Source organism: Pleurodeles waltl, chromosome 4_1 (genome assembly GCF_031143425.1).
Source record: "Pleurodeles waltl isolate 20211129_DDA chromosome 4_1, aPleWal1.hap1.20221129, whole genome shotgun sequence".
Classification (NCBI taxonomy): Eukaryota; Metazoa; Chordata; class Amphibia; order Caudata; family Salamandridae; genus Pleurodeles; species Pleurodeles waltl.
Window position 1 is genome coordinate 769,979,365 of NC_090442.1, and position 26,779 is coordinate 770,006,143.

Here is a 26,779-nt window from a genome sequence, read left to right on the forward strand (position 1 = left end):
AACTACTGCTGATTTGGCAGTTTCATCAGCCAAAGTGTGTTCTATAATGTGTACTCCTACATGTTCATGGACCAGTATATGTACTACATAAGCATCTGGCAGCTTATCCTTTAGATCAGCCACCCTCCCCCAAATAGTTCTGTGTTTTATGGTGTTCCCCTTTAAGTTTCTGAACTTGTTCAGCTGCCAATGATTGAGCTATTCATTGTAGGACTGGACACAATTGTACGAATCACACACAAGCAATGTGAGCTGTTCTGGATCTGTATGTTCCAGTGCCAAGGTAAGAGCTTTAAGCTCAGCCCACTCAGCAGTGCAGTCCCCGAGGGTTTGCATGTAGGTATGTTGAGGGTGGAATAAACCATCCTTCATCACTCCGCTCACAGCTGCGCAAGCGGCTGACTGTTGATATCTTATACCTACAGCTGGTTGTGCTAAACCATCAGTGTAAATGACCATTTTTTTTTTATCTTTCAAGTGATAATTTTTATTTTTATCTGTTAGAAGGTGCAGGGTACTCCTGTTCGTTTTGGAGAAAGTCTTGCTACTGAAGTTTTGGGTCGAAGATGTAGTCAACATCAATGGCAGTCAGGGAGTTTGCCCACTGAATGCAACATGGATGTAAAGCTTTAGCGTTAGGAATGCTTGCTTTGGTGATGGCCTCTAAGGCCGGCACCGGGGTAACGTCAATAATGTGTTTCCCTGGGGCAAGTGGGCTCTCCTTAATGACAGCCAACTGTACAGTAGTCAGAATCTTTTCTGTGGGTGCACAACATTGTTTTGTGTTCAAGTACAAATGTGATTTGTGTGCTATGGGTACCGTGTAGCCCTCATTAGCGTGACATAGGTGAACCTGAAAGCACCAGCAATTATTCTGACCAAATTTGTTTTGTTGCCACGTGTGTTAGTGTTTTGCTTCTAACATGTTCTTGCTGCAATCCTCTAAGGATGCATGTGTGTTTAACTGTTTAGTGTCTGCTTGAGAAATCTGGGAGTATTAAATCATAAAGTGGTTTTATGCGTTGTGCATAACCTGGAATGTAAGTTCTCTCAAAGTTAAAGAAACAAGTAATAACTGCCGTTTCTTGATGTTATCTGGTGGTTGAAGTTGAGCGCATTTCTCTAAAAAGGGCGGGACCAGGCTCTTGCCCTCATCTGATAGCACATATCCTAGGAACAATACACTGAGAAGGAATGGTTTCTTACCTGTAACTCCAGTTCTCTCGTAGGGGTATTTCCATGATAGTCATAAGCACTGAATAGTTCCGCGCGCCTGCGGGGACCCCGGAGCACTGTTGTGAAGTATATTCTTAAGTGCAATTATCAGCCCTTTGAAAAAAAAGGTCTGTGAAAAAACACTTAAGAATAACAATGTGCAGCCTATGTGAACAGCTACACAGGCCAAATTGTTAAAAGAAAAAACAGTTGTAGTGTAAATTCACATTTAAACATCTATTTATTCTATAAATATATTAACAAATACATTCTCATATTTTATTTACACCTCTCATGAGAATAAAACAATGCAGGGCAGTGTAGCCCATAGGCTGCCATTATACAGAATGAAAATAGAGCTGTGCCTTTAAGAAAGTAAAGTCTTCCTGTTTCCCATCATGCACAGCAAAAGGCAGCTGCCTCAGTTCTTATTTGGAGGCTTGTAACCTGACATGAAGAAACAAAACATTTGATGGAGTACCAACCTCAATAATATTTATTTCAACTTGTTCTATGTCAACTCCACCGGGGAGGAGGGAGGGTTGCTTATGACTATCATGGAAATACCCCTACGAGAGAACTGGAGTTACAGGTAAGAAACCATTCCTTCTCTCGTAGGGGATTTCCATGTATAGTCATAAGCACTGAATAGAGTAGCAAGCCCATCCCCATAACCGCGGTGGAGTAGACAGAAGAATACTGACAAAACATGAATCATGCAAATAAATTCTTAAGCAAGGCCTGTCCAACCTGCACATCTGCCCTAGCGTCTGTATCGAGGCAGTAATGCTTAGTAAAGGTATGGACCGACTTCCAAGTGGCAGCCTTGCATATTTCTGCCAAAGGGACATTTCTCATCAAGGCGGCAGTAGCTGCCTTCCCTCTAGTAGAGTGGGCTTTTGGCCTACCACCAAGGGATTTGTTTGCTAACTGATAACATAACATTATACATGAAACAATCCACCTGGATAAAGATTGTTTAGATGTGCCCAACCCTGTTCTAACTGGGCCATAGTTAATAAAAAGCTGTTGTGATTTCCGTAAGCTTTTTGTCCTGTCCAAGTAAAATTTCAAGACTCTCTTTACATCCAGAGAGTGCAGAGTTCTCTCAGCAGGAGTATTTGGATTTTGAAAGAAAGTCGGTAATGAAATTGTTTGGTTCACATGAAAGTCGGAGACTACCTTAGGTAAAAATTTTGGATGAGTTCTCATTACCACTTTCGCAGAATGAAAAACCGTGTAGGGTTCTTGAGCGCAAAGGGCCTGAATTTCGCTAACCCTACGCACTGAAGTGATTGCCACCAGAAAAGCAGGTTTCCATGTGAGATGTTGAAGCGATGCCTTATGTATCGGCTCGAAAGGAGGCAGCATCAGACGTGATAGGACAACATTCAGTTCCCATGGAGGAGAAGGCTTTCTAATGGGGGGAAAAACCTTTTTTTTAAACCTTCCAGGAAGTCCTTAATAATCGGAATCCGAAAAAAGGAAGTTTGTGATGGACTCTTTCTGTATGCCGTCACAGCCGCCAAGTGAACTTTTATTGATGACAGTTGTAAGCCCGATTTTGCCAAACTTAACAAGTATGGCAGGATAGATTCCTCTCCACAGGAAACCGGGTCTTTTCCACTTGCTTGCATAAGCTGATCTTGTGGAAGGGCGCTTTGCTTCTTTCAGAATTTCCATACAGTCCTGAGGTAGGTTCAAGTGTCCATATTGCACTAGCTCAGGAGCCATGCTGCCAAACTCAACGATGAGAGGTTGGGATGAGATATCTGCCCTCTGAACTTTGTGAGCAGGTCCGGACGATAAGGCAGCCTGATGTGTGGTTTGAGTGACCGGTGAAGAAGGTCTGGGAACCACCATTGGCGTGGCCACTCCGGAGCAATTAGGATCATTTTGGTCTGAGCATTGGACAACTTCTGGAGGACCGCCGGAATCAGGGGAAGCGGTGGAAAGGCGTAAAGAAATGCTCCTGACCAGCTTATCCACAGGGCATTCCCCAGTGTCCCTGGATGGTAATATCTGGAGGCGAAGTTTTGGCATTTTTTGTTTTCTGGGGTTGCGAATAGGTCTATAGAGGGGGTACCCCATAGTGCGAAAATGGAACGAACGACGTCGTGTAGCACCCATTCGTGGTTCTCGTCCATTACCCGACTGAGGGCATCCGCTTGCACATTCTGGATGCCGGGCAGGTGAGTTGCCACTAGCGACAGGTTCCTGGCTAGAAGCCAATGCCAGATTGTCTGAGCCTCTCTGGATAAAATTCTGGACCTGGTGCCTCCTTGTTTGTTCACGTAGTACATAGTGGCCACGTTGTCTGTCTGGAGAAGGAGAGTTTCTGTTCTCAGAGAGGGAAGGAAGGCTTTGAGCGCAAGGTGGACTGCGCGAAGTTCCAGCAAGTTGATGTGATAGAGACTCTCTCTCTGTGACCACTTGCCTTGGACTCGAAGATGTTCCATGTGCGCCCCCTATCCGAGCAGTGACGCATCTGTTACAATGGTTTGAGCTGGAGGCTGTTGTTGGAACGGAATCCCCACCAAGAGATTGCTGGGTAAACACCACCACTTGAGGGATTGTAGGGCGTTAGGAGAAAGGAGGACTTTGTTCTCCCAATCGTCCCTCAGTTGACACCACTGATCCTCCAGGTTTTCCTGTAATGGTCTCATATGGAGGCGAGCATTGGGAACAAGATGGATACAAGACGCCATCGAGCCCAGTAGAGAAGCTATTAGTCTTGCAGTGGCCTGAGGACTTTCCTGCAGTTGTTTGCACTTTTGGAGAATCGATAATCGTCGTTCCTCCGAAGGAAACACCTTTCCTAGCTTGGTATCTATAATGGCCCCTAAGTAATGCAACCTCTGAACAGGCGTTGCTGTGGATTTCAGGAGATTGACTTGAAGACCGAGCTTCTGCAACAGCTGTAGAGTCCATTTGAAATGTTGTTGCGCCTCGAGATAACTGGAGGCCTTTATGAGCCAATCGTCTAGATAGGGGTAGACAAATATTCGTTGTTTCCTCAAGTGGGCGGCTACCACCGCCATGCATTTGGAAAAAGTTCTCCGCGCTGATTTGAGGCCGAAAGGTAGAACCGCAAATTGGTAATGACGTTTTCCGACGGTGAACCTTAGGAATTTTCAATGTTTCTTGGTCACCGGAATATGAAAGTAAGCGTCGCAAAGGTCTATTGCACAGAGCCAGTCGCCCTGACGTAGATGTGGGTAAATTTGTTGTAAGGATAGCATCCTGAATTTCTCTTTGCGAATCCACTTGTTTGCTGTCCTTAGATCTAAAATGGGACGAAACTCTTGTTTGTCTTTTTTCGGTACAAGGAAATATCTCGAATAAATCCCCTTCCTTTGCTGGCTGATCGGGACGGGTTCTATGGCTCTTTTTTGCAATAGGATAGTGACTTCTAACTGAAGAGCTTCGAGATGGCGGTTGGCTGTCTTGGGTGGAACAGATGGTGGAGGACTGGTGAATCTGAGAGCGTAACCATGTCTCACAATATTCAATACCCAGGCGTCTGATGTGATGCGTAGCCACTCGTCCAGATGATTTGAGATACTTCCCCCTACCGGAGTGGGTAACGGAGGAGGGGGAAGCGAAGATTCAGGGCTTAGACGTGGGAGCCTGTCGAGTTGTCTGAGTTTGGGGTGTTGATCGACCCCTTGTCGACCTCCACTGTGTGGAGAAACCCCTTTGATGCTGCTGTTGTTGCTGCTGCTCGGGGCGTGAAGACATCCAGTGCGGTGACTGATACCGGTGGGTGAAAAGTCGTCGTTGATATGGCCGGAATACCTTTCGTTGTTCTTTCGGTCTTTCCATGCCTACCGCTTTCAGGGTATCTAGTTCAGCCTTCATTCTGGCCATCTCGTCATCGGCATGAGAACCGAACAAGGTGGAGCCCGAGAAAGGTAAATTTTGTATTCTCTGTTGTGCTTCCGGTTTGAGTGATGTAAGTCTCAACCATGCATGCCTTCTGAGTGCTATTCCGTGAGCATAATTGTGTGCGGATAGCACCGAAGAGTCAGCTGCAGCACTTATAACTTGGTTAGAAACCATGGCTCCCTCACCCACGACCTCCAGGAAATATTCCCTTTTGTCCTTAGGAAGATGTTCCAAGGAACTGCATTATAGAGTCCCAGAGGGCCTGATCGTATCGCCCTAATAACGCAATAGCGCTGGCTGATTTCATCGTGATGGCTGCAGTAGAACATACTTTTTGTCCTGCAGCATCTATCTTTCTGCTCTCTTTATCTGGAGGTGAAGAGGAAGACGGTGATGTTGAATGCAATTTCTTTGCCGCTACTATGACCACCGAATTCGGTACTGGGTCCGACCTCAAGAATAGAGGATCTTGTTCTGGTGGACGATATTTTTTAATAAGTCTAGAAGGAGCAGACTTCGTTGCGGCCGGTGCAAGGAAAATATCCATTGCTGGTTCAAGGAGACCTGGAACCAGTGGAAGCAAAGGTCTGGAAGATGTCCTGTGATGTACGGTCTCGAAGATTACTGACGTCGATGGGGCAGGTACCGCCAGCGGGATGTTCAGTTTGGTCGCCCCTCGCACTAAGACCTCCTGGAACGTATTCACATCATCTATGGGGGACACTCTCGGGGACGGTGAGTCCGATAGGGTTGGAGAGTAGTCCTATGTAGACGAAGAAGAACGCCTGTGATGTGAATGTTGAGATCTGTGTCGTGATTCATGACGGTGGTGCCGAGAGAAAGATGAGTGTCTAGAGGAATGTACAGAACGTCTTACAGATCGCGTTGGAGTCCTCAAAACAGACTCTGAAGGAGGAGCCGGAAGAGGAGCCGTAGGTGTTACCGGCGTCTGCGGCAACGGCGATTGTCGAGGAGAGAGTTGTGGAGACGCTGGAAGCAGGATGAGTGAGGCCGAGGATTCTGACGTTGTATAAACCCTTCTAGGCCTTTTTGATGGTCTCCTCGACGTCGACACACTCCTCGACGTCGAAGTACGGTGACGGCGAGTGCCCCTCGACGTCGATTCTTCTCGCCGTTGGGAACCTCTCGACGACGACCCTCGACGTCGCTGTGGTGATGGCGAACGCCTCCGACGGCGAGCACTCTCCCTCGACGTTGAACGCCCTCGCCGTGTCGAGGCGAGCCGGTCTCAGATCTCCGACGTGGAACGTCCTCACCGTGTCGACGGCGACCCAGATCTCGACGGCAAGTGTCCACGCCATCTCGACGGCAAAATAGCTGTCGACGGCGAACGATGTCTCTTTCTCGCCGGTGAACCACTCCTCGACGGCGAGCATGTTGGCGCCGTTCCTTGTCTCGACGTCGACGCCCTCGACGTCGTCGGGGACCTGTGCCTTTTTTTAGCAGGTCTGGTCGGAGTTATAGAGGAAACAGGGTGAGCCCTGGTAGAAGACTGACCTTCTCCTCGCTCTGTGGTAGAATGACCACTTTTTCTCCTGTCCTCTTTCGCCTGGAGTCGGATTTTCTCCCTGTCACAAAGAGTCCTTCTGGAGAAAGTTTTACAGATGTCACACGACTCCGGCTTGTGGCTTGATGGAAGGCAAATTATACAGACCCGATGTGGATCTGTTTTAGCCTTTTTTCTGCCACAAGAAGGGCATTTATCAAAAAGTGAAGGCATTTCTGAAGTAGAAAAACCTCAAAATTCTGTCAGAATTTAACAGAAAAAAATAGGAAATGATCACTCAATGTTAAAAACATCGAGTGAAATTGAAATTCAAAAGATTTTTAATGAATTTCTGTCACAAAAGATTTTGTGAGGTAGAGCTCAATGCTTCAGGGTCCTGTCAGAAAGGAGCCGGAAAAAAGAGAACTGAGGCAGCTGCCTTTTGCTGTGCATGATGGGAAACAGGAAGACTTTACTTTCTTAAAGGCACAGCTCTATTTTCATTCTGTATAATGGCAGCCTATGGGCTACACTGCCCTGCATTGTTTTATTCTCATGAGAGGTGTAAATAAAATATGAGAATGTATTTGTTGATATATTTATAGAATAAATAGATGTTTAAACGTGAATTTACACTACAACTGTTTTTTCTTTTAACAATTTGGCCTGTGTAGCTGTTCACATAGGCTGCACATTGTTATTCTTAAGTGTTTTTTCACAGACCTTTTTTTTCAAAGGGCTGATAATTGCACTTAAGAATATACTTCACAACAGTGCTCCGGGGTCCCCGCAGGCGCGCGGAACTATTCAGTGCTTATGACTATACATGGAAATCCCCTACAAGAGAAGGGGTATTTTATTTTTCTTGAAATCGAATTTGTAGCCAAAGATGGCGAATCCTAGAACAATCCGACAGACCCTGGCCAGATGAAAGTTGAGGTCGTCATCTGTGAGATAGATGTCATCCACATAGGACAACGCCTCAGGATCAATATCATGCAATATTGATGATACATGAGCAGAAAACAACCCTGAGCTCTTATAGCCCTGGGGCAAATGACAAAAGCGTTTTTGTGAGCCAAGGGAGAATCCACTCAGGTCCTGACTTTCATTCGCTACTTTTTGGCAGAAAAAAACGTTGGAAATATCCAAGGTTGTTTTGTATTTCTTACGCACTATGTTGTTCATTAGTGAGGTGCTGTGTGCATTTTGTATTGCGTATGTGCGTGTGTAGTTGTTTAAGTGCCTGCAATCTGAGACTATTCTGTATGAATGGTCTGGTTTTCCAACAGAGAATGACGGGTTATTCATTTTAGAGACACAGGGCTCTATTACTCCCTGGTACTCTAGTTGAGTGAGTATTTCTCTCACAGGAGCTTTAGCCTCATGTTTGACAGGATATTGAGGTTGAGGCTGGGGTGTAGACCTGATAGGTATCACATGGTAGGGGGAATTCTTATCCCACCACACATGGTTGCAGTACAGCGTGGGTGTCTACGCCAAAGTCCAGTCAACAACGAAGGGTTCCTTTACTGCATCCGGACCATGATCTGAGAAAGAAGGCACAATTACATCTTCCCGATGTGGGAGCTTGCAGACATTCTCCGATGGGCAATCTTTTTTTGCCAATAGGATATCAAAATTAAGTTCATACCAAACAATTACACTAATAGTGCGCGTTAGGTCTCCCTCAATTTCGATATTTAAATCATAAATCCTGTTGGGTGAGAGGACGCACCTGTCCGCAGTCTTGACTACAAGAAAGTTGTTAGCTGCTGTCACATTCAGATGATCTTTCAGACTCTGGCAACATATTGTGACTGCTGCGCTGTCCAATAGGATTCACTGTCCACATCTTGCTCCTCAGCAGTGTTCTCAAGTTTACTGATATGTTTTATTGAAATCACTGCCACCTTCTTCTTTTGAATTGCGGCTTTTGTTGTGGGGATTTGCCCTCTTTCTTGTCTGAGGACACTGAGTCTTTCTTTTGTATCACGTAGTCAGTGCGTTGCTCTGACCGGCCCACTCTCTCATTCCGTCTATCCGGGGTGTCCTGAAAGGAACAAGAGAGGGACGTGTGTCAGTATATGTCAGGAGCCTTTAAAGTTTCTCTATTTCTGAGATTCTATCTCCTTTCGGAGCTCTCCGGATGCGGAGAGCCTGCTCTGTGACTTCTTCTGTCTTTATTTTGTTTTTTGTCCCAGCGTTTTTTAGAACCCTCCTGTGCTGGTTTAGTACCGTACTAAGGGGTGGTACTCTGAATTTCAGGCTTCTTTGGCTTGACTCCCAAACTATCCCGTCCTATACTTGTATAGGTTTCGGAAATCATTTTCGGTAGTTGACGCTTCTGTTCCAACTGTGGAATCTCCCGGAGCTGCTGGAATATAGCCAAAGCTACCGCTTCCCCTTTAGTGTTAATGAGTATTATTGAAGTACTGTGTCAAAGTTATGCATCAGTTTCATCCCCAGTTTCATCCCCAGATCTAGGGCTGGAGCAACCAGTGCTCATTTTTAATTTGTTACGCTGTTTCGGTAAGATGGCAAGTTTCGGGGTTCCATAAGTGGTGGTGTCAATTGAAGTGAAGACTGTACTCCCTTGTGGCGCAGTCGTCCACTGAGGGAACCATTCTGAATGGCAAGCATATTGTGAGAATTTTATGTTTATCTTGGGGTCACGTATGGAGAGACACTGTTTCCAGCTGGTTAGTTTTCTGTGCTATCTAGAAATAAATCTTCTCATGTTCCGTGGGCACCATGCCCATGATAGAATGTACTATTTGTGGGTTAATCCCAGTAACGGCCAATATTCAAGGACCGCATAGCATAGTGAATTGTACTAGTCGTCTGTAAAATGCTACTAGCTTGTTATAAAGTGTGCGTACGTCAGCTGTTTGCATTGCTGTATGCCAGGATGTGGTGTATATGTGGCAAACGTGGACCACATTGCTCCGTCATTACATAAGGGACCTAATCTCAAGGGTTGTATTACATGTGGTATGGCGCCACTGAACCAGTTTTGACGTTCTTGATAAGAAAGTGGTACTCCTAAATACTGGTAAGCCTGGTACCATTGCGGTACGTTTGCGATCTGATGTGTGAAATGTATGTGTTGTATCGTCTTCTTCGGGAAAAGTGACCCAGGAATCGAATGTTTGTTTGATGAGCCTCATGAGCTTCCACTATAAATGTGGCATCCCTACCCTTATCTGTTAAGCCATGGGCTACTAGATGTGTTAATGCGTATCTGACATTTTCTGGAATGTTTATGGCGTTAGCCAAGTTGAGTAATGGGTACAGAGAAGGAACACCAAATGGGGAAAAAATCCTCTTAAGGTTTCAAGCTTGAGCAACCTACTGCCTAATTAGGTGCTCCCTATTACGCTGAGAACGATTACTCCCAAGACCATGGACTTCTCCGTATAATGGTATTAAGAGTACTTGCTGTGTATGAGACAGAGCTACTCAGGATATCTGTAAATTAGTGCCAAAACACCATCGTTGATGGCACCATGTCATAGTTGGACTCTCGCTCCTTAGCGAGACTGCTGGTTTAGGGATGACAGCACTTCTGTTTGTAGGTGACTGAGTCACTCCCACAACAAGTCGCAACTGTCAGCCCAACCCTCCTGGCTCACAAGCAGTACCTCACCAAAACGTTGATTTCAGGAAGCCTTACGCATGGACTCTAGATAAGACCTCTCAGGGAAGTCGTGGTGGGACGGAAGTTACCCTTTTCTCTCGTTAGCAGCAGGTTTTATACACACATAGGCAATAAAGGAGATGCAGGAGAGTTTTTAATACATTTATTGAAAAGACTGCAATCTACGATAAAATGCATGTGTTGCAATGATTAGGATAATCAACTGTAATAAAAGCATCTGGAAGGAACCCCTCTACAGGGAGTACAGAATTATTAGGCAAGTTGTATTTTTGAGGATTAATTTTATTATTGAACAACAACCATGTTCTCAATGAACCCAAAAAACTCATTAATATCAAAGCTGAATATTTTTGGAAGTAGTTTTTAGTTTGTTTTTAGTTTTAGCTATGTTAGGGGGATATCTGTGTGTGCAGGTGACTATTACTGTGCATAATTATTAGGCAACTTAACAAAAAAAAATATATACCCATTTCAATTATTTATTATTACCAGTGAAACCAATATAACATCTCAACATTCACAAATATACATTTCTGACATTCAAAAACAAAACAAAAACAAATCAGTGACCAATATAGCCACCTTTCTTTGCAAGGACACTCAAAAGCCTGCCATCCATGGATTCTGTCAGTGTTTTGATCTGTTCACCATCAACATTGCATGCAGCAGCAACCACAGCCTCCCAGACACTGTTCAGAGAGGTGTACTGTTTTCCCTCCTTGTAAATCACATTTGATGATGGACCACAGGTTCTCAATGGGGTTCAGATCAGGTGAACAAGGAGGCCATGTCATTAGATTTCCTTCTTTTATACCCTTTCTTGCCAGCCACGCTGTGGAGTACTTGGACGCGTGTGATGGAGCATTGTCCTGCATGAAAATCATGTTTTTCTTGAAGGATGCAGACTTCTTCCTGTACCACTGCTTGAAGAAGGTGTCTTCCAGGAACTGGCAGTAGGACTGGGAGTTGAGCTTGACTCCATCCTCAACCCGAAAAGGCCCCACAAGCTCATCTTTGATGATACCAGCCCAAACCAGTACTCCACCTCCACCTTGCTGGCGTCTGAGTCGGACTGGAGCTCTCTGCCCTTTACCAATCCAGCCACGGGCCCATCCATCGGGCCCATCAAGACTCACTCTCATTTCATCAGTCCATAAAACCTTAGAAAAATCAGTCTTGAGATATTTCTTGGCCCAGTCTTGACGTTTCAGCTTGTGTGTCTTGTTCAGTGGTGGTCGTCTTTCAGCCTTTCTTACCTTGGCCATGTCTCTGAGTATTGCACACCTTGTGCTTTTGGGCACTCCAGTGATGTTGCAGCTCTGAAATATGGCCAAACTGGTGGCAAGTGGCATCGTGGCAGCTGCACGCTTGACTTTTCTCAGTTCATGGGCAGTTATTTTGCGCCTTGGTTTTTCCACACGCTTCTTGCAACCCTGTTGACTATTTTGAATGAAACGCTTGATTGTTCGATGATCACGCTTCAGAAGCTTTGCAATTTTAAGAGTGCTGCATCCCTCTGCAAGATATCTCACTATTTTTGACTTTTCTGAGCCTGTCAAGTCCTTCTTTTGACCCATTTTGCCAAAGGAAAGGAAGTTGCCTAATTATGCACACCTGATATAGGGTGTTGATGTCATTAGACCACACCCCTTCTCATTACAGAGATGCACATCACCTAATATGCTTAATTGGTAGTAGGCTTTCGAGCCTATACAGCTTGGAGTAAGACAACATGCATAAAGAGGATGATGTGGTCAAAATACTCATTTGCCTAATAATTCTGCACTCCCTGTAATGACCTTGTCCGTGTGAGGTGTATTTATACAGATCATGTAGGATCCCGGATGCAGGTATGTACCTAAGAAACTGATAATGTGGCAGACTTGTGTCTGGCAATTACATAAACAATCCCTAACAAGTGCGCATGATCTTCCTGTCACACAAGTAAGAAAGGGACATGATGACAATACTTAAATCAACACATTTCTTATAAAATTTAAGCATATAAATAGCGCATACTTAGTGGGTAAAAGGTCACTGGGTGACAGGGGCAACAGCCAAAGTCTAAGCTGACTCCTGTGTCCCATTGGGAAACTAAAATGGATTCACCACTATGCGTGAAAAAATTTGAGCAAAACAGCCTCCATGAGGGGTGTTCTAGCAAGTACTGTCAATAGATTGGTCATAGTTCAAGTTTGGTCCTTTTTTTTAAAAAGGACATGTATATGTTGTTAAAGAGACTGCTCACCGGTATTAAGGCCTATGGTAATGACACATACTGATATGTTATGGTACCGTGGGACTCCCATATCAATGACTGGGAATGATTCAAGCATGTAAATCTATGAAAGATCCAATACTGGATAAACAGGTGTTCTTTGCCCAGAAGGCTCACACTCAAACAAAAGAAAGACAGGGGTACTACTTCCACAAGGGGGGACTGCAATTGAGCTCTCACATGGGGTGGCCATGATCATGTCAGTGTTAAAGGATCTCAAGGGCACCACTCAACATATAGAGGAGAGGAGACCTCCATGAAGACGACTACAGAAGATTTTAGGGTTGTATTGCTACTACAGAAAATGAGGTGGGTTCCCTGAAGGAGAAAATTACTTTAGCTGAAAAAATAAGTGCAAGCTCATGAAGCTATGGCCTAATACCAGCAGTTTGGTTATATGTGTTTGGATTGGTCTCACAACTTAAGAACAAGCTGATGTATTTGGAAAATAAGGCCAAGGCCACCAGAAGTAGCATCCTAAGACTACCTGCCTTAGCAAACACTGTGGATCTGAAATCAGAGGAGGAACACAAACTCAGGGAACTGGTTCTGGAGGAGAGCGCGGTTAGGATGCCCAACAAAAGTCCTAAAGACGATGGAGTAAACATGGGTGTTGTTCTTGTCAAGTTGATGGACCTGCATCAACATAAGCATGTAATCGGGGGGCAGCAAAGAAATCCAAATTGACAATGAGAGGCTCCATGGTGCATGAGTTTAGCGATTTGAGCCTGCCAACCTGGAGGCGACAAGAGGACATGCAGGCCATGTAATAAGAGTTTATTACCTTTGGCATGGAGACGGCCCTTTGGTGCCCTACAAAAGGATGGACTTCAACCTGAAACTTGTATGAGTTCCATCACCCACCTTAGTGGCATGCAGTAGGTTTGTCTGACCCTAGATTTGAGTCTGGTCTGAAATTATTATTATAAATCTTGAGACAGCAAGCATGCCTGTCCCAGTATCCTGGATAGATCCAAACAGGATTATCTTTAGGGTCCACTTGGCTTTTGTACTCTACCTGTCCTCTAACACATTACTCCATTACTGAGGAAAACACACATTCAACACAACTCAGTCCTATATAAAATACCTTGTGATTCAGTACTGAGACAATCACAACTTGACTGCACTGATTCACCATAGCCTTGACCTGCAGCATACCTTCCTATGTCAGAACTGGGCCCAGAACACGTCCAGAAAAGTAAGTTAATCTTTTCTAAGGTAATGTTATTTTATCATGTTCTCTTTAACTCAGGAGCAATTTAAAGCTAAGTGGCTAGGTGGGCTTTATGCTCCATATTTTTAAAACCAAAAGGAATATTTTGTCTTCTCCTCCCTTGATATATGTGAATGCTCTACGCAAGACTCAGGCTCAACTTGAACATAATGCAAAAACACAAGAAAGACCCAGTGCGTTTTACTAAACATGCAAGATTCTTGTTTAGCTGGATGACGAAAGTATCTCTCTTTAGCTACTTGGACTTGCACAAACATTTTCTATTACTAACATCACACCTTAAAGATCTCAGGAGTGCGCACAAATGAGGAAATCTTTCAACAGGCTGATGACTCCAAAAGGCTGACAGGATTAGAGAACAGCAAATCAGAGGTCATGTTCCTGTCTGACAAGTAACTGTACCTACCAGTCCTGCTAGTTTTTCAACAGCATTTGACTGACTGTAAGAAGTATGTTACTTACCCTGTAAGCATCTATTCGCAGTGTGTAGTGCTGTAGATTCACATGCTATGCACACTTCTGCCATCTAGTGTTGGGATCAGACTTTACAAGTTGTTTTTCTCGAGGAAGTCCTTTATTGTCGATGTTGTGCATCCTATCTCCTACTCCTTCAGGGACTGCACATGTTCAACGGCTCCTTTATTAGATTGTTCATTTTCTCTCTGCCATATGGGGAGTGAGGATGTAGTCTGATAGGTTAGTGTTGGCTATTGAACATGTTTTGACCATGTATGCATATGACACCATCTCATACCTGTCGGGGAGGTGGGAGGGTGCATGTGAATCTGCAGCACTGCAAGCTACAAACAGATGCTTACAGGGTAAGTATCATGCTTCATTCGTAGCATGTGTTGGCTGCAGATACACCTGGTATACATGGACTGTAAAGCAGTACTTCTCTCAGGAGGGCTCTAGGCATTAGATGGTGCATTTACTTGAAATAATGAGCGTAGAAATGGTTGTCGCACCACAGACTGATGTGTGGCGTGCACATCCACACAGTAGTGTTTGGTGAGTGTGTGTGTGAGGGTTTGTCCAGGGAGGTGCCTTACAAATGTCTGTTAGCAGGACATACCCCAGGAAAGCCAATAATGCTGATTTTTCCATGTGGAATGAGCCCTTGGAATTGCAGGTAGGGTTCTTTTTGCTTTCATTCAGCAAATCTGGATGCACTTGACAATCCATCCTGTAATACTGGCTGTTGAAATGACGTTACCTTTCCTTAGGTTTGGAAATGCCACAAATAGTTGTATTTCTAGAAAAGCTTTATTTCTTTCAATGTAGTACATGAAGGCCCTTCACAAATCACATGTATACAGCCACTGTTCTCTGGGTTTGGGAAGAAGACCGGCAGATCTAGAATCTGATTTAAGTGAAAAGGTGAGATGACGTTTGGCAGAAACCTTGAATTTGAGCTTAGCCAAACTTTGTCTTGGAAAACATGGAAGTAAGGTTCCTCTATAGTTGGTGCGTGAATTTCACAAACTCTTCTTAGTGATGTTATTGCGACCAGGAAAAACACTTTCCATGATATTTAAGTTCCATGAAGGCACAGGAGGCGTACATGATGGAATTACTCTCTTTAACTCCTCCATGAAAGCCTTTATTACTGGTATCCCAAAAAATGACTGATGTTTTCTCTTTTGGAGATAAGCTGTGATCGCTGCTAGATGCATTCTTATTGAAGTGTATGCTAGATTTGATTTTTGGAGGTGTAACAAGTAGCATACTAACTGTTGTTCAGTAGGTAAGCAGTAATATATGATGTGTGCTGCACAATAGTGGACAGAGCATTTCCATTTAGCCCCATAACAGGCTTTTGTGGTTGGCTTTCTTGCCTTATTTAGAGTGTCCATGCATTCTGGAGGTAATTGTAAGTATCCAAACTCTATCACTTCAGGAGCCAAATTGCCAGGTTGAGTTGCTATGACTTTGGGTGATTGCTTTGTGTGAGAAGATCTGGAATGTTGGGAAGTTTTTTGTGATGTACTATGGACAACTCTATTGGGGTTGTGTACCAAGGCTGGTGTGCCTATGTTGGAGCTATGAGAATTATTTTCAGTGATGCTTGCCTGAGTTCCCTGACCAGATATGGAATGATTGATAGAGGTGGAAAAGCGTATGCAAATATTCCTGACCAGTTCAGCCATAGAGCATTGCTGTTGGACTGTGGATGCAGCTGTGGCTGCCTAGCTGTGACGTTTTGAGTTTTCTGCGGTGGCAAAGAGATTTATATCTGGTGTTCCCCACCGATGAAAGTAATTGTGTAGGACTTGAGTTTGGACTTCCTGCTTGTGGACTTGTTGCTACGCCCTGCTTAGTTGGTCTGCTACTGAATTGTCCACTCCTGGTAGGTAATCCTCCAGGAGGTGAATGTTATGTGTGGTAGCCTATTTCCATAAGGTGTGTGCTAGTTGAGACAGCAGTACTGAATGCATACTTCCCCGTTTCTAGATGAAATACATTGCAGTCATATTGTCTGTGTGGAGAAGGACATTTTTCCCTACTGTGTTGGGGAGAAATGCTCGGACAGCCAGTTAGATGACGAATAGTTCTAGAACATTGATGTGGAACGTTTGTTGATGCGTGGACCATTAACCCTGCACTGTGATGTCCCCTGTGTGTGCGTCCTAGCCTATGAGTTATGCATCTGTAGTGGTGGTCACTTGAGGCATTAGGTCCATGAAGACCTGCCCGTTTGTATGTTTTGTGTGTTCCACTACTTCAGCAATTGATGAACCATGGGTGAAACCAACACTAGATCCTACAAGTTGCCCCTCACTTGTGACCACTGAGCTTTTAGCCACTCCTGCAATGGGCACATGTGTAGCCTACCATGTGAAACTCCTACTATACAAGATGCCATTATGCCAAGTAGGCGAATCACCATCCTGAATGGAATGCGACAATGTGGCTGAAAAAGAGCCAGTTGGTTATGAAGATTAACAACCCTCTGAAGATTGGGATAAGCTGTTGTTGTGGTAGAGATAAGGCTGTATCTGGGGAGGCTGTAAGTCTCATTTTGTTGGATTTAATATGAATCCCAATTTGTTTAATAGGGGACTGTGGCCTGTGTATCTTGCAGACATTTTTGATTGCTGGAACTCTTGATCAGCCAATCGTCTAGGTAAGACATTAATGTTTTGCCTCCTCAAACCCGCTGCTGCCATTGTTAAACATTTGGGGAACACCATTGGGGCCGTTACTCCAAATGGTAGTACCCTGAATTGATAATGACGTCCACTTACCACAAATCAAAGGTACTGGTGGTGTACGGGGGGAGTATATAAAAGTATGCATCCTTCAGATCTAGTGCTGTCATTAAGTCACCTTCCTGAAGTAGTGGTATTATATCCTGTAGTATTATCATGTGAAAGTGTTCTGACAAGCTGTGAAGGTTGAGGGAGCGCAGGTCCAATATTAGACGCAGTGTCCCATCCTTTTTGGGTACTAAGAAGTATAGGAGTACACTCCTTGTCCCTGGTATTTGTAAGGGACTGGTTCTATGGTCCCTTTTCAGGTCGAGCGTAAGTGTTAGACCTAATGTATACTTTTAGTAAACTTCTTATGGCTTAAAGCTATTTCATTTGTTGGCTGCAGTGTCCTTTAAAACAGCTTGCTTTCGAGTGGTCGGTTCAACCTTTTTCTCCCTCCTTTTTCTGTTTCAGAGCAGTGACCAACTACTGTATTATTCCACTTTGGTTTCTTTATCTATTGCTGTGACGGACTATTATTTTTATTTCTCTGGAGCTTACCTTTCACTGTGGGTGTTTTAGGCTGGTAGCTGCATGCATTTTATAGCAGCATTCCGTTCCTCTTATGTCGTTGACATTTGTTTTGGCTTTATTCCAGTATTGTCCTTGTTTAGCTCTGGCTCCTAAAATAAGCTTATTTTACAAGAGAAACACCCGGTCGTTTAGCTCACTGCTCGTGAAATTCACAATATGCCCTTTCTGGTAGAAGGAGCTAATTCTGGAAGCAATAATGTGAAACTTATTTAGCCTTGCATCACATCTCAAGTTTCTCTCTAAAGGGCCCCTCCCAGCCAGCACTCAAGCAATGCCCTCTGTGCAATGTCATATCTCCTTTATTGGGGCGATAAATCTTCTCAGGCTGCTCTGCTCACTGAAATGGGAGGCAACAATGCTTGCACGACTTTTCATTCTGTTAAAATAAAAATAAAATTATTTTCCAGCCTTATGTTTCCATTTCTGTTTAGACATTTACACAATTCGAGGTAGTGCATTCATCTTCTCATCGCTCCTCAAAGGCTTGTGAGTTCTGATGTCAGTAGCCACCAGTGACCACAAAAACATGGTAGGAAGAGACAAAATTATGAGACAGGATTGACCAATTCAGGTGGCAAGAAAAGTCCAGTTCTGAATTTACAGTGCCTATAGCTCTAACTCAAGAAAATTCAAAACCTATTGCATTGCAAATGCTCATTTAAGAAGTGCCTTCACTTCCTCTTTAAGACAATGTAGGTGATGAAGGGCTGAGAGTGTGTTTTTGAGGTGGGATATTTGGCGACTGACTTTTGAGATCTAGGCAGTACCCCTCCAATAACCACTGCTCTAGTATTACTTCTGGCCACAACTGGTGGAACTGCTGTAGCCTTCCCCTGACAGGTGATGTGTGGTTGGGGCAATGGTAGGTCAAGTCATTGTTTTGAGGTGGATGCTCCCTTGGCTGGTGTTCCTCTACCTTTCCCTCTAGGTTTAAAGTCTCCTCTGTAATATATTTTCCTGCTTGTTGGTTGAACTGATGCAATTGCTTTTGGGTCTCAGAAGTGGTGTTCTTTGAGGACCCTCTTCCCGGATACCTCTTAAAGGACTGGTGTTTTGTGTTCTGGACTCCAAGGCTGTTCTCCATCAAATGGGACATTTACAAGGTGCTGCTGCACCTCTGATTTGACAACAGAGATGAGTAACCATGCATGTCTAGGCAGTAGTATTGAGGAGTGTATTCCGTGTACAGTAGTGTCTGCGCTGTCTAGAGCACAGCATACTGTAGCATCAGATACCTGTCTTCCCTATGCAACTTGATTTTCTCCTCTCTTTTTGTATTGGTCAGGGAGATGCTGTAAGAGGTCCTCCATCCCATACCATGTTGTCCTATTGTAGCATGACAAGAAACCTACAGATCTTGCAATTCGCCAATGATTGGCATGCCCTGTCACCACCCTTTTCCCTGCTGTGTCACTGTGCTTATTTTCCTTGTTGGGGATGGGGGGGGATGTCGCCGTCTTTGTAGCTGTTGTCCCTACTAATGAATCAGCTGTAGGGTGTCTTCTGATGTAAATAAGGTACGAGGGCGAAGGCTTGTTTATCTTTCAATCCTGGGTGTCAGGACTCTTGATTTTAATGGGGATTTAGAAATATCTTTGGAGACATTAATCATAGACCCTGTCAGTGACAGATAGTGTATGGTGCACTCTGCCTTAGAAAGTGTGTACACAAGAAAATCAGTTTCCTCCTCTGTGCTGTGAATTTGCACTTTATGGTGTTCTGCTGATCGCTAAATGACACTATGATAGAATGATGTGTCATCTGAGGAAGACGCCTTTGCTGGAATCGGGGGCTCTATGCCTGTGTCCAGTAGGACCACATTGTAATCATCCCAAGGGTCTGTGGGGCCTGGCTGTGTTCTTAACCTTTTTTCTGAGTTGCGGTAAGCTTTGGCTCTGATAGGGTGTGTCGATGCAGTGTACTCACTCGCCTCTGAAGGTTTCCCTGGTGCCGCTGTGTGGCGAGGTGGTGTTGCCTTTGCTGGCGCCGATGTGTGTGCCAAGATCAATGACTTTAGTCATCGAGTGCAGCTGTGTGTCGGCTACATGCTTCTTCCAGGAGCCTGATGCCCCATCGGGATCAAGAATGTACTTGTCCTGTCTCAGCTCCAATGCTCACTCTCGGTTTGACCACAGCCTGAGGGCTGTGGCACACCTTGGTGTTGTTGGGAAGGCATGTGTGCTGTCTTTGTATTGGGTGAGTCAATTGTACTCACGGCCCTTGGTGTCATCCTCATCCTGGGCCCTGACCTAAGTGGTAGGTATTCGTGTGGAGGGTCTATAACCATCATGCCCAATGTCTCGTCCCGACTGGATTGGCTGAATGCAACGTAGTGCGGGCTGGCTACGATGTAACCCCCTTCAATAGAGATGTCTGCTTCTTCCTCACTCTCGATGGCTTGAAGTTGCTATTCTTCTGGTAATAACTCTGCTTCTGCTGCCATTTCTATATATCATGGGCCAGTCTGCGGTCAGATTAGGAGTCTTTATTTTTTAATACCCTGCAGGGGGTGCAATTCTGTTGTTTGTGCTCTGGCGACAGTCAGAGGGTGCAAACGTCTAGAGTATTCAATTAAGCATATTTAGCCCTGCAATTAGGGCATTTACGGAAAAGTCTGTCCTTTTTTCCCTCCATTACCTGGAGACGAACATTCTCGACGAGTCTTGGAAGGGTGTGTTTTCCAAAGTTGAGTGAAGGCCTTTCCAGAATGAGAAAGTATATCACGGATCCAGTGGTCGATGGAGCCGTGTCAGGCTGTTTCAGTCATGAATAGATCGTTCTGAGCCGTTAAGCGTCCATAGGCTGCAAAGGCATTGAAGCTGCACGGAGCTCAGACGCAGTCTGTCTGAACCCAATGGTGGAAAAAACAATCTAAGAAAGGACCCGTTGAACATGTGCATTCCATCAAGAAGGAGGAGACATGATGCTGACAATAACAGACTTCTAACAAACTGTAAAGTTCGAGCCCAAACTAGGTGGCAGGACTGGGCATAGCATGTGTATCTGCAGCCAACATATGCTAGGACTATCTTCTTTTTTGCTATCTATGGTCAGCAGAAGAGCCCTAAAAGAAGGCTGGATGTTTGTGAGAAAAAAAAATCCAAAGCTGGAGTACAATCCAAGACCTGCATTTCCTCCACCACAGAGGAAATACTGCTGATGCAACCAGACAGGTAATTCAATACTACATTTTGAATTTATTCCAGAAGGACTTTCAGTTCACTTAAAACCATAAATGAGGTCTTCTGCTTTACTCTCAATTATAAATTAGCATCATGGAAAATGTAGGGCACTACACGAAAAATCTAGGAACAGAGTTCTGAGACACTCAGGGGTACACTTCAGCAACATAATACTTGACAATGTTGCTGAACAGAAGCATGATGGTGTAATACTTACGGTGCCTGTGTCCTGGTGGTGTACTCTCTGAACTCGGTGTCATGGATGGTGAAGTACGGGCGGTAGTCACAACAGTACCTCAAAGGAGCAATGCAGCTGTAGGAAGAGACAATGAGAGCAAAAAGAAAATTGGTCTGGTGAAGAAAAGTGCCAGCTCAGCCCGCCAATCCTTAAGGTCTGTAAGTGCCATCATTAAATGACAGGCAGCAGACAATTTAGTAGGTGCCTCGCCAGTAGCTCACCTGGAAATGCCCAGCTACGAAGGGGACACTCAAAAACTGCCTGAAAAAAGACACAGGATCTGAAGGGATGGTGCAGTCATATCTGATGTTTTCAAGGAAACCAAACCAGTCTAATGCTATAATGTACAACATTACTAATGTGATGACCAGAAGAATAAAGTGCAGGTGCACATCCCCATATATGAGATTACAAAGCACAGTATAACGTTCTCAATGCAGACAGGGGCTTCTGGAGGGATGGTGGGGCCAATAAACACCCCATGGACGGACAAATTCCAAATTAAACAACAAAAAAAACCTTGAGCGCCAAAAACAGTCCAAGTCTTCATCAATGTTGATTCTTGTTTATTTCACAACTCCACCACTCTAGCCAACATTGTTGAAAGGCTTCCTCACAGCACTATAGTAAAATCAATGTTCACATTCCTACTAAGTAAAGATGCATGACAATATCCTCACCACATTAGAGTCATTATCAGTTCGTAATGAAGTGGTCTAGACAACTGTATATCTATCTCAGTGCAAGAGCGTTTGTAGGGCCTGAAAAGTACACATTGACTTTTCAGGCCCTACAAGCTAGAGGTACTACTGTATAGACCAGACAGGTACAAATTGATAATGACTGATGTCGTGAGGTCATTATTGTGCACCTTTACTGAATAGGAAAGTGAATATTGATTTTACTATTGTGCCCTGAAGAAGTCTTTCAATAAGATGAAACATGTTGGCTAAAGTGGTGGAATTATCAACACTGAAAAGACTTTCATGGTTAGTTTTGCCACTCAAGGGTTTCTGATTTTTAATGCTATAATGTAGTTGGTCCAGTAGCCCACTCTGTGGTCTAAAACATCCACTGCATGACCCATAAGTGACAAGGAGCATTTCATCCTTCTGTAGATAAAAACGTGAGGCCAGTTGAAATACACAACAATATCTATACACTTTTTGTTTTGGTCAATATTATTTGTTAGTTATTTTGGGGGGGTTTAAGCACATGTGAACAGGGCCTCTCACTACATATTACCACTGTATGAAGAGGGGTGGGGAACATGCAAGTCTGATAGCTAGTGGGAGCACATTACAAACAAGATACATTCGCAGTTGTAAACATACTACATTGCAGATTTTAGTCATCTGAAAGCAGTGACCAACAACCCAGACAAGGAAATCTCGTCTAAACAGACACACATTCAAGTGGATTTCAGATAAGTTCAACCAGAACACAGAAGCACTACAGGACAAGTTAAACAACAGTGTATGGCAAAGGAAGCCAGGGATCAAGAGGCAGAGGGTGATGAAGTGTGGACACTGGTGAATTTAGCACTGAAACCTGCAGCCCAGTTTGCAAATAGAGGCTCGGAGGAGAACTGTGCCAGGAGAGAATTTTCTTTGAAACTGGCGCCTCTGAAATTTGTTGAAATAACTGCAGCTGCTGGGTCACCATGAGATACTAAGGGAGGTGCAATATTAGTGGGGCATCCAGAAGTGTGGAACTGATTAGCTTCTTATTATATACTACATTTCATGGTTCTTTACCTGAGCCCACTGGGCATAGCAGCAAGCTGTCTTCTGTGCCCTCAGTGCACATCTAAATGTCATGCTTACTGTACACAGGGCATTGCAAGAGGACATACTATATTCCCAGTCCCCTTTAAGTAAAGACTTTGCAAAGTAGCCACTGAGAGCTGAGGGACTCGGCAAAGGACATTGAAGTATCACAAGCCGTATCCACATGTGGTGCTAGAGATTAAACAGTGGGAACTGAAATTGAGATAATGGTTAAGGGGTGCAGCAAATGGCTGTGCTTGTGCTCAGGACCAACTCACTTGGCAGGTCACTGATCGTGGCCAGTGGGTTCTAAAGAAGGTGTGCTGTACAGTGGCATGCTGTTGGGACAGAAAAGTCCTATAGAAGGTAATGGAATGTACCCATGCCCTAAGTGCCCAACTGGATTGATGTCTGGATCCCTAATGCTTATTTGTGTTCCACATGCAAGCATAGATCATGCGTGTGCATCATGACAGAGGCCTGGCTCACAGATTGCAGTCTTGTTGGACTAGGAGAGGCGCCCAAAGTACTAAACTCACAGTGGTGGAACAGGAATTAAGCAGCATGAGCGTGGTGTTCGCAGCATACAGTGTAGTTAGCAGTAGGAGTAAGCCAGCTGTTATTTATCTGTGACACAAGAGTACGGCCCACATGCTCACTAAATTTTTACAGTTCCACACCTGTGTGCCCAACCCAACCTTGGTAACATCATTAATCTGTGAAGTGCTGCTCAGTGCAGGAGTGGTCATTCTGCACTGGTCATACTTATGTCTGGTAAAGTACAGGGTTAGGGCAGTACTGTGCAGAGTGTGCAGAGTGGATGTACTGGGGGTAGGTGTACCTGCAAGAAGTGCAGTCAAAGCACGCAGAGTGAATGTGTGTGCTGAGTGTATGTGTGGCCGAGGCGGCACAATACATGGAGGTTAACAGGACTGGGTAGTATGTGCTGTGTACATATATTGAGTGCAAGCGTGCCTGCATTGGTACATTACATGGGGGGCAGGTGCTCCATTTTGGAAGCCCCAGGCCGGCATGGTGAAGACATGAGGAGGTAGAGGAATCCCCCAGAGAGATTTGAAAATTGCTGCATTCCTGTGAGCTGGGTAGGAACCACTGGAGAAGGGAGAGAGGCTACCACTGTACACTTCAAAGGATGTTCTTTGATTCAGTGAGAGATCAGAAGGAAAGGGCCTCAACACATTTCAGGAAGGATATGGGGCGGATAAAGGAACCATAAAGATTAGGACTGGGAGCCAGGGATTAACCTATTGATGCACACATCAACGTGGCTGACATCCATGTGTGGACTCTAGTCAATTCCATGGCCTATGTTGTGGGATTATCAGCTTCGGAGAATCTCCTGCTGTGACAGACAGCCTTTCAAGAGAAAGAGGAAGAAGGGTGCACTTCAAAAGGAGCAGATCACCAACATAAAACTTCAAGGGCTTAGACCCGAAGACACATTTGGCACCTGGAAATGAACTATGAGAAGGGGAGGTTGAGACCCCAAACATTTGTCATCTGCCAAGGAGCCAGACAGGCTGTATGAGGCAGGGAAGCTCTGCAAGACGTCTAACTGTGACCTGAACTGGGGGTGAAGCCCTGCTAGTTTCATTGCTGCCTGAGAGGACATCGCCCCTGGAAACCAAGACTATCTGACTGAAGCATCAGCACCTACCAGCCTGACAAGACCAGTGTGACCTGTAAGGAAAAGGAGTGTTGGAGGGAGCAAGGCCCAGTATAGCAGCACCGTTGAGTGGACTCCTGGCACGAGGTGTGAGGAGACATCTGCTGCCCATGTGCAGATTCAAGTTAGCGAACCTCGCAGGCCAAGAGAGGCCCATGGCAAAGTTAGCCATGGTACGAGTGCTGTGCAGTAATGGTGACGCCTGTATGACACTGTAGCGGCAATCTCATGTGCCAAGAGGGACTGCCACCAAAAAGAATCCCTGTTAAAGAGGGCTGAAGACTATGCGGAGCTGTAGCGACGACCCTGTATGCCAGAAGGGGCTGCCGGAAACAACTGTGCCTTGGAGTTCGGGCCAGAGCCCAGGAACTGTGACATGTGGTGACCTGTGAGTCATGAGAAGCAACAAGAACTGCAACTGACCAGTGCAGAGTGAGGATGCAGTGGATGCATCACCTCAACACTGGGATCAGGATCATGGGCACTGGAATCTTATCTTGGAGAAGCACGAAAACACCACTGATCAATGCTAGAGCCAGCCACACAGGCTCAAAGGAGATCATGGGTTTGCTCAGTGCTGCCACGTCTCCTGCATGCAGCCGACTTACCGAGCAGGACTAGCTCTGTGAGTGTCCACGAACATGGCACCCTACAAGACGCTACACACTTCCTCTCTGCAGGAGTGGGTAAGACAGAGTATGGCCTACCGGACCCAGAGGACTCGCTGCTAAGAGCTCTGTGACACCAAGACGCTTTTAACATTTGCAAAGCGTAGGAGTGGACTTTTTAGTTGAGGTCTGCTAGTGAGCTTTTCTTGGATGCAGCCATCAGTGAATGGGGAGTAAATTCAATCACACTGTAGGGAGCAGATGGGGCAGGGATTTGCCTTTGAAACACGAGAGCCCTGGATCTCAAAAGGGAAAATGTGTTGTTGCTAGAAATGTTGTAACCTTCCTTTGAAAGAGTAAAGTTAGAAATGAAATACTTCTTTCTACTCAAAAACTAAGTATTTGACTGGACACCGATTTATTGCTACGGCTGGGCGCTCTGAGTATGAGCTGCGTTCGCTAATCTGTATCTATAGCTCAAACCCCACTCCTCCACCCAAGGGAGCCTTGGACTGCTTGACCAGATCTACATCTGACAGTCAAGTGCAGAAGTGGTACTTGGCCCAGTTGTACAGGATCCATAGTAGATCGGGCCCCAGGGTATCAGGAGAAAAAGGCCTCAACCCCAAAGAATGAGCCCAGCAACCCCTGCATGCCCTGTAGCCCTATGAAAGGGATTCTGACAATAGAGGGCAAGTGGTGGGGCGCCTAATGTTCAAAGCCTGGATACAAAGGTGGCATTGGCCATTTCCAATTTGCACCAGTAGTACATCAAGTCAATTTTTTTTCTTCTACACACAAAGGTGACATGCATAGACAATGGAAAACACAAGGTTTGGAACTGATCTCAGAACAATGTCCATAGATGAAAGATTAATGTAGGGACAGATGGTGGAGACTTCCCAGGAGTGGGAATATAGAGGTCCTTGCAAAGTTGATTAGGGACCAGTCTGAGATACTGGGTTAAAGGGATGAGGCTGTAGCTGACTCTGGGGAGGGAACCATAGTAAGAACCCAATGAGCGCCGTGGATTCAAGTACTAGGATACCCTTAGCATAGCTGTATCCCACACACACATGCAGTGTGTCTCCTAATTCACTTTCCAGAGTTTCACCAAGTCACTCATCACCTATAGTTTATAGAATACACCAACTTGAATTTCTAGGATACCACTTTCACCATTTCGAAGAGTAAATCCTTTTGGTCGGTTGAGTCTAGTAGAAATGCTAAGCTTGCAGTTGGCACTTTAGCAGGTTAAAGGCGAAGAAAGACGAGTAAGCTAGAGAATCTGAGACAAAGAAGCGAAGACTAGCTCACCGGGAACAAGAGGAGAGGAGGCAGGAGAGAGGAGATATGGGCTCAGGAAGAGAAAGAGAAACTGCAACAGAGAGAAGAGAAACAAACAGAAAGGAAGTCGAAACAGAAAAGGTGGGTGGAGAAACAGAAGGAAAAGGAGAGACAGCTGGAAAGACCTCCCGAGAGAGAAACTTAAGATGGCAGCAATGACACCTCCATTTGGGATAATTGACTCTATATCCAGTTTAGGCCAGATTTTGACAAAGATGTGCATGTGTATGTGGAAGGTTAGGATATTTTGGAATGGTTTGTGAGCTTTGAGGTCACTTGAAAGGGGCAGGCTTTAAATGAGGTGCCTAAGGCAGCTGCCTTACTGGGGTGCATGCCAATGGAAGGGACAGCAGCCATTGGGTGAATGCCTGTGG

The 26,779-nt window shown here is 44.9% G+C and overlaps 1 protein-coding gene across 1 annotated transcript in view; it reads right to left on the minus strand.

The window, feature by feature from the left end:
- DENND6B (DENN domain containing 6B) overlaps nt 1-26,779 on the minus strand; it is a 367,826-nt gene that overhangs the window by 187,673 nt on the left and 153,374 nt on the right. The window contains exon 11 of the mRNA XM_069229420.1: nt 20,974-21,069. Coding sequence (XP_069085521.1) covers nt 20,974-21,069 — 96 coding nt within the window. The remainder of the gene's footprint in view (nt 1-20,973; nt 21,070-26,779) is intronic.